Source organism: Amborella trichopoda, chromosome 11 (assembly GCF_054954075.1).
Source record: "Amborella trichopoda isolate Santa Cruz 75 chromosome 11, AtrichopodaSantaCruz75HAP2 v2.0, whole genome shotgun sequence".
Classification (NCBI taxonomy): domain Eukaryota; kingdom Viridiplantae; phylum Streptophyta; class Magnoliopsida; order Amborellales; family Amborellaceae; genus Amborella; species Amborella trichopoda.
This window is the reverse complement of record NC_142346.1, coordinates 11,140,116-11,148,840: the sequence shown is the minus strand read 5'-3', so window position 1 is coordinate 11,148,840 and position 8,725 is coordinate 11,140,116. Positions and strand designations below refer to the sequence as shown.

General features: G+C 35.7%; 2 protein-coding genes across 2 annotated transcripts; both read right to left on the bottom strand.

The window, feature by feature from the left end:
- Positions 1–1,642: 1,642 nt before the first annotated feature.
- On the bottom strand, positions 1,643–2,621 carry LOC105421450 (uncharacterized). Its single transcript, XM_011628888.1, has 2 exons — positions 2,325–2,621; positions 1,643–2,131 (listed from the first exon to the last, which is right to left on the bottom strand). Exons 1-2 carry the CDS (start codon positions 2,619–2,621, stop codon positions 1,643–1,645), a joined length of 786 nt encoding a protein of 261 aa, XP_011627190.1.
- A 4,640-nt stretch (positions 2,622–7,261) lies between these two features.
- LOC18444505 (small ribosomal subunit protein eS17) lies at positions 7,262–8,361 on the bottom strand. Its single transcript, XM_006854673.4, has one exon. The coding sequence runs from the start codon at positions 7,909–7,911 to the stop codon at positions 7,468–7,470; it is 444 nt and encodes a 147-aa protein (XP_006854735.1). The 5' UTR covers positions 7,912–8,361; the 3' UTR covers positions 7,262–7,467.
- Positions 8,362–8,725: the final 364 nt, after the last annotated feature.

The window sequence follows — 8,725 nt, the reverse complement described above, 5'->3', positions numbered from 1 at the left end:
GATAGAGGGTTAAAAAATTTTATTACTCTAGAATGAAATTACAAAGTCCCAAATGGATACATCAGAAAGGGAAGTACCACCTTTGGCAAGAAAATCTGCCAATACATTTGCCTCCCTATAAATATGAACAAAAGAGACCGAAAGGGAGGAGGAGAGATCCAAGATCTACAACAGCTTAGGTTTGAACTCCCTTGGAAGCAATTGTTCCTCTTTGCACCACATAATCACATTAAGGGATTCTCCCTCTGTGATGAAATCATGCCCCAACTTCATCTCCATATAACCCGCAGCCCAAAAAGAAGGGCAAAGAGTTCAGCATATTTAGCAGTCCGCACCCCAAATGGACCCGCATACGAAAGAGCCACATTTCTAGCCCAATCTCCTATCACCCCTCCAAAACCAGATGCACCCGGGTTGCCTATCGAGCTGCGATCAAAATTAAGTTTGTACACCCCAGGTGGTGGAGTCATCCATTTATCTTTCAGCCTACATTTAAAGAAACCCAATTGGGAAATGCTATTTAAATTTCTTTTAACATTCACTTCAAAGATATCCTTCCCCCCATGAGGGACTGAAAGAAAAAGCCATATTGAGTGCAATATTCTATTTAACACTTTTCCAAAAGGTAATGAAACTCCTTCAAAAACTCTCCTACTTCTCTCTTTCCAGATTTCCCAAAGGATGACTCCTCTTGAAATTTGCCACGCAATAGCCGCAATCTTTGGAAGAGTAACGGAAAGCTCCTCACCACCGAAAGAGGCATTACAAGTGCAACCCCCAACTTCTCAAAAAACCATCTCCATATCTTATTAGCAAAAGGGCATTGAAGGAAGAAATGATCACCGGACTCCCCATCCTCCTTACACAAAAGCCAATTATTGGGTAAAATCTTCCCTCGCTTTATAAGATTATCAATAGTAAGCACTTTATCTTGGGGCGCCAGCCACAAAAATCCTTGTATTTTAAGAGGTAGAGGCCACTTCCACGACCTAGCAAGAACATGCATGGACCATCTAACCCTATCATGGAAAAGCAGATTATACATGGATTTTAAGGAATAAATCTCATTCTTGTCAAGTTCCCATACAACTTCATCAACAACATTCTGAGGAATACAAACGTCTTCCAAAAGCTTGAGAAGGTTAGATAATTGAGAGAAAAGCAAATCAGTAATTCTATTATAGGGTAGATTGATATTCCAGACAATATGACCACCCCTGCGAACATAGTAATCAGAGATATTTGCTTCTTGATTTACCATCTTTGCAAAACTAGTGAGAAAAGTAATTTAAGTGGACAGTCCCCAACCTATTTGTGATGCCAAAAGGAAATATTTCTGCCACTACCCACACACCACCTTATATCTCTATGAATGAATCCTTTACACAATTGAATAGCCTTCCAACATACCAACATGCTTGAAGCTCCCCTCATGGTCCCCACCCACAATCCATACCTATTAGTACCATACTTTGAAGCAACCACTTTATACCAAAGATGACTTTTAAGAGTCCAACTTCTCCAAAAGTAGAGCATGATTTACCAATTTAATCTTTCTAATGCCAAGGCCCCCTTCTTTCTTTGGTGTATATACCATATCCCAATGCAGAAGGTGAAACTTTTTCTTATCCATTGAAGATCCCTATAGAAAGTTCCTCATCATGGTCTCAATCTTCTTGGCCACCAATGTAAGGATCTGGACAATAGACATTTGGTAGATGGGCAAGTTTGACAAGCACGCTTTAATAAGCATAATCTTGCCCCCAAAAGATAAATATTTAAATTTCCAGAGATCTAACTTAACTTGAATATGCTGTATTATTTTGTCCCAAACTGCAATGGAGAGCCTACCATCTGATAATGACATTCCCAAGTAGATAATAGGGAAATTATCAACCTTGCAACCAAACACCTGTGCCAAAAAGGAGACTTCCTCATCAAGGCAATTAAGGCCCACCATATTTGTTTTTTCAAAGTTAACCTTTAAGCCAAAAGCCACTTCACAACACTTCAGAAAAATAGCAATATTAGATACTTGAGGCCTCTGTGCTCCACAAAACAACATGGTTTCATCTGCATATTGTAGATAGGAAACACCAGGGCCTTCATTAGGTAACTGAAATAGGATCTCCTTGAAGCAATCCAAAAGTAGCCATAAAAAACCCCAAAGAACTCCCTTTATACAGTATTGAGAAGTGGACCAAGGACAGGCAACCCAGAATCCACTGTCTCCATTTGTCACTGAATCTCATATTTCTCATTATTTATAATAAAACATGCCACTTCACTCTATCATAAGCCTTTTCTATATTTAATTTAATAACCACTCCAAGAGTGCGCTCAAGTATCTTAGAGTGGATGCATTCTTGTGCTACCAAGCCACTGTTAGAGATCAAATTGTCCTTAATAGAAGGCAATTGGGGGCCAGAAATGACTACAAATAAGATCTCCTTAAGTCTCTCAGCCAAGACCTTAGCTACAATTTTGTAAAGTTTCGTAAAAAGGCTAATAGGTCTAATATCCCCCAATGTAGCAATCACATATTTCTTTGGGATTAGAGCAATAAGTGTAGAATTCACACCCTTGAATAGCTGCGCTCTCCTTAAGAATCCCCTGATCATTTCCAAAAGTTCCGAACTAATCAAACTCCAGAACTTATGAAAAAGGATTAGAGGGAATCCATCCGGCCTAGGTGCCTTATTGCCAGATAAAGCGAAAACGGCCTTTTTTAATTCCTCCAACGAAACATCCTTATCCAAAGCCGAAATAACATGTGGCGGAATAACTCTAAATCCCACCACAGCTTAATCTAGGTGTGAGGCACTTTGTCCAACTTACTAGTGTACTACATGTTTCTTTTCCATATGTTTAAACAAATTTTGATGTGCTTGGAAGGACTTATGAGGAAGTTCCTATAGGGGTGTTGATAGGATTAAAAAATTGCACTTTGTTTGTTGGGAGAAAGTCAATGTACTGGTGCGGAAAGGAAGCAAGGGAATTAGAACATTAAACATTATGAATTTTGGTCTTCAGTGCTCTACTCTTTGGAGTTGTGGAGTTAAGCTCATCATCTCTTAAACTTGTTCTTGCAAATACTGGGAGACACCAAATCTTTACTGGACCATTGGATGATGCTTGGTCTGTCGAAGATAGCCATTGTTCTTTGGAGATCCTTTTGGAGTAGTTTCCTTTTGGGAATTTGCAAGGAACGAAAAAGAAGGGTATTTGAAGTGATCAGTATGGAAATCTCCATGTTACAATATCATATTTTGGTTGTGGCAGCAGATTAGTTCTCCACACTCGAGGATCACAAATTTATCCCAAAAAGTCAAATAATCTTGAATCCTTTTGAAGTTGCTAATCTAACCATTTCTCGATCAAGAATAAGTGTCGTATGGTCCGCTCCAACGATGAACACCTACAAATTGAATTTCAATGGAAGCTCTTTTAGGAACCCTAATGCAGCTGGCTTTGGTCCCAGACCATAATGTTCATATTGTTTATTTTTATTCTGGTTCTTGTGGTGTTACCACGAAGCAAAAGCTAGAAATCCTTCGGAAGGGATTAAAATTCTATCAAGATTTGAGGAAAGTAAGATTATAGAAGGAGATTAGGTGAATATTATTGCTTGGAGCAAAGGCAAGGCAAAAAATACTTTGGAGATGGACTGCAATATTCAATGAGATATGGGGTGTTCTTCATACCCAGAGCGCAGACATTTTCCATTGTTTTTGTAGAGTAAATATGGAAACGGATTCCTTAGCTAAGGGAGGTGTACACCAATTAGGTAATTACCCCTATTTCTCTGGATGTATTGCTCCATATCTTCTACGCTCCTTATTTTTCTCTGTATCTTGTTAATGTTAAAAAACAAAAAAACAAAAAACAAAAAATTCCTTGGCTCTTCTAGATCGTTAAAAAACACCTTATTTGCCATCGCATTGCCACCATCTCTTTAGGTAAGCAAACTCAATCTCTCTCAACTATTTAAATCTGCTTTGCCACATTACCTTCCATCCGTCTGTGCGAAAAGCTCCTTTACCAATTTCCCCTCTCTCTTAGAGACTGTCAAAGGTACCCTAGAGAGAGAAAGTAGGAACTTTGGGGAGAGAGAGTGAGAGAGATGAGGAGAAAGAGAAAAAACCACTTTTTTGGGAGAGAAACTTCGCTCAGCAACCTCCTCTCCTCCTCCTTTGCTCTAAATTTAACCTCCCCTTTCACTACCCTAATTTCTCCATACACACACATTCATTTCTTTTAAGGTTCGACTGTAGAGCGAGAAACACTTGTTTTCGATTAAATGGTGAGAGAGAGGAGCTTGAGCTTATGGAAGAGAGAGAACCGTGGTCGATGGGTGACCACATATCCCCACCCCTCCCCCCATGGCTCTTAGATTTTAAATAAAGGAAATGTCAATGACACCATTTACTTTTGATACACAGTCACAATCATCTTGATCATTAGATTTGATATCGGGTGGTTGAAAATATGTCTAGGCACAAAATCCAAACTAATATTTCTATGACATATTTTCATCTATTGAATTCATCCCAATATCAAAAAAAAAAAAAGTTTATATAAAACCGAGTATCTAAACAATCAAATTAAAACCTACCTCAAAAATTTCACTAGAAGAAGTTGTTTTGATGCCCAAATATTCTCAAACTGATCATCCCGACATCAAGATGGATGGACATGTGAAAAAAAATGGATTTAAGTTTTGAAAATAATGTATTTTGTAACGCATTTTTTTACTGTCAATTTTCAAGATTTTCGAGTTTCATAAATCTGTCGATCTACACTATTTTTGAAGCTTTAAACTTTATAAATAAAGATGAAAATATATTTTGAAGCTATCACAAAGATTTCCATTATTGAAATTTTATAGATAGAAAGTGATTGGAGTGATACATAGTTAGCACGTCGGGGGATAATAATATGGTACATTGACAAATCATATTTATTTCAAAAAGTAATAAATATCACCAAAAAAAAAATAAAGCAAGTTATAGAATCGTGAATATTTCGGATCTAACTCAAAAAAAAAAACGGTCTAAAACTATCAAATATGTAAAGATAACATAATATAGCATTATGATTTTCAATTATTGCATAGATGCATTAAAGCCATTAAACAATAATTTTCTGGCCTCACCTAGTGTCATTAGAATAATACTTGACGTGTTTTTTGTCTAAACTTTCAATAAATCCATCAATAATGCTTAGTCACACAACACACCACAACACAACACACATCATATCATATATTTATTGGAAGCATAAAATGAAACAACAATACTAAACACAATAACTATATTACTAGTAAACACAAGAAGTCAAGATCTACATTACTTAATAACAAGAACTATAAACCAATGTATAAGAGTATTGTTCAAAGAAATAAATAAATAAATAAACCCCAATATAGGATTTCATCGAACTAAAAAAAAACACAATGACTCAATTATGTAAAATACTGATCAATCCAAAATACTATGTTGTATACACCAATAAAATAAAAATAAAAAAATAAACTATGAAATTAATCAAACTTCTCTTTGCACAACGAAAGCAACAAAATGCAAGGTAAATTTGAATATCACACTGTACTCCTGGTTGTCTATATCTTTAGTATCATTGAATCCTTGTCTTGCTCTTTATAAGGATACTTTAGGTTTTAAGGGAAAAAAAATTACTCTTCTAACTCTACCTATTATTTTGAGATATACTATTGTTTTGATACTTTTTTTTTAGGAAATATATTGCTTGTATTTTTTTCGTACACTTTTTTAAAGGAAAAGTAGGTAAAATTTTTGGTTAAATCAAGATTCTTAATTTACTCCCACTATAATGTACTTATCTTTAAACCCAAATTATATGATATTAAGTCAATGAAAAAATATAGTTATAGGGAAGAAGTCTTTCTGAAAAGTTTTGTTGAAAAAGAATAAAATATGAATTTATATCAATTCCATTAAAAAAAAGTGATTTTTGAAGATCTTTTGAAAAATTTGAAGTTCTTAACCGATTTCAAAAAATGGAAAATTTTTTGAAAAAATCATGTTTTAAACGGAGACTTGCTAACTATGGAGAGTCTTTTATTTGCATGACAAATGGAGAGAACCACGTTTGGCTAATTTACTCCTAGGTTTGGTAGTTCCAAAAGCAAAATTTTGAGACACGTAAATTATTTAGATACGTACCTCAGTTTAGTAGATATATTAATGTAGTTAAGATGGATATATGAGAGAATTCAATTAACCTCATGTCTCCTACATGAAGCTTTTAGAAACCACTAGTGGCAATATTTTTAGCAAGCCAAAGTAGAGTAGTTCAAGATGGTGTATGACCTCTATGGATTATGATAAACCTTAGTTATGTTCTGATAATGATCAAGAGCCATTTAATTTACAGATAATCTTTTCTAGAGATCATTTGATTAGAGTTCCAAATTTGTAAGGTATTTGGATAGGAAAAACAAATCAATTCACAGGCATTACTTTCTAATATTCATTACATTTGACAAATAAGTGTGCAGAGTTCAATCTATATCCATCACAACCAAGCTTAACAAAAAAAAATGAAAACCTCAAATAAGGCCCAGATCATCCCATTCCCCTTAAAATCAATGAGCACATGCTCTGAAAATTCAATTCAAAATAGAATTCAATTCAAAATAGAAAATCAATGAGCCCATGCTTTGAAAATTCCATTCAAAATAGGCATTACACAATCAACAATTCAAATAAAATATGCCTAAACACAAGCTTCAAAAATAGTGTTGGTCGGGTAGATCTACAAACAATTAGAAATATTGATTATTGATGGATCAGATAATGCATTACAAGATGCACTATTTTTCAGAATCTCCATGTATACATTTCGAGGTCTAGAAGATCAATTTGAGGGTTTTCAACATCAAAAACAACTTCTTCTAGTAAATTTTTGAGGAGCTGTTTAAGGCCCCAACATTATATAAACTTTCTTCCATTTTGTAATGGTTTATCTAAAGGAAAAATCCAAGTGCAAGGATTTCCTCATCCTTGGGGGAAAGGAATCAAGAAGCTATTTCCTCCCAAAAAGGAGATAACTCCTGCAAATCAAAGACACCTATCTAATTCAATCATTGCAGAGAGCATAATTCAAAAAGCTACATTCCAAAACACCTATCTAATTCAATCATTGCAGATAGCATAACACAAAAAGCTACATTCCAAATCTTGAGTTGCTAACATCAAAGATCAACCAAACCAGAGAAAAATTCAAAGAAACCATAATTTTATAATCTGTTAACCTCAAAGAGATCAAAATTGAGGAAAATCCCTAATCTTGAACATCTCTTAACTTCAAAAACGACAAAAAAACAAAAAAGATTAAAAAAAATCCTGATTTTGAGGTCCCTGACATCAAAGATAGACAAATTCGGAAGCAAAAATTTGCAGATCAAACCTAAAAGAGAAGAAATATTCAATATCTTCGAGCACTAGCACCCGAAGGGCCCTGAAACCCACCTCCTTGTTTGTTCCAACCTCCAGTCGCTGCAGGCTCAGCCTGCTTCACCACGCCAGGCAAATCAGCCATGCCTAAAGCCGAAAGCATGTCTAGAGTTTCCTTATCCACCTCGATAAAGTCAGTTTTGATGGCGGATTGATCAGGTACATAGTCCATTCTCCTCTCTCTTTCCTCTTCTTGGAGTTTCAGAGAGATACCTCGAACTGGCCCCTTCTGAATACGCTTCATCAGGTGGGTTGAGAAGCCTGCGATCTTGTTTCGAAGGCGCTTTGAAGGAATAATGGCGACCTCTTCAAGGATCTTCTTGTTGGTGTGAAAATCCAGGGTCATTCGAGAGTAGTATCGCTCGATCACAAGGCGCGATGATTTCTTCACAGTCTTGGTTCGAACTCGACCCATGTCTGCGCAAAAGATTTTTAGAGAGATAAAAGGTTCTAGAGAGAGAGAGTGAACGTAGAGAGAGAATTTCGAGCTCGGGAGTTGCAGAGAGAAGCCTCAAGCGTGAATGCTTTTAGGGTTTTGATACTTTCTAGGGTTTCAAAGATAGCGAGTACATTGCAATATACAACAGGAGTAGTTTTACATAGTCTTCAGGGTTTCTACCGTGTATACAAATGATGAACAGTGATGAAGAAAGAGACCTTCATTTGGTTTATGACTGTTGAACCTGCACGCCCTTTATCACCGTCATCTTTTTCCCATGGACGGTATACGTTTGACCACTCGAAACCTTGTATAAACGTCCGCCAATCTTTAGACGGTTACATTGTTTGAAATAAAAATAAGCCACGGTTTTGAGTCAGCCCACGTCCTATTACCGTGCTGTTACATCCACTAAAAGTTAAAATGCACGGTGAATAAAGGAATTCAAAAAACAGTATTTGTATTTTTTGAAAAAAAAATTCCAAATTGAGATCAATAAATATTAGAATTTTGGATAAAAAATACATCTTTGACATATATTTTGTAGGGGAGACCACACAAAAATAGTGTGAGTCTGCCAACTCACCGAACACTTTCCCAAACAAATATTGTTTCATTTAAAGAAGGTAAAAGTTCGTACGCCTTAAATTGTAAAATTAAGGTGCCCCTCAAAAATCCATTGAAAAACGTTTTTTTGACCTTAAAAAACCAACAAACTTGAACATCTCAAAGCTGAGATGTCTGGATATGGGAAAAAAATTGATTTCAATTCCTAAAAAATAAATCTTGT

What these genes read in the sequence shown, in the direction of transcription:
- LOC105421450 (XM_011628888.1), bottom strand. Translation starts at nt 2,621, where the DNA reads ATGATCAGGGGATTCTTAAGGAGAGCGCAGCTATTCAAGGGTGTGAAT. An exon ending in TTGAGCGCACTCTTGGAGTG is followed by an intron (nt 2,132 to 2,324) that starts GTTATTAAATTA and finishes GATTGCTTCAAG; the next exon opens with GAGATCCTATTTCAGTTACC.
- LOC18444505 (XM_006854673.4), bottom strand. Translation starts at nt 7,911, where the DNA reads ATGGGTCGAGTTCGAACCAAGACTGTGAAGAAATCATCGCGCCTTGTG.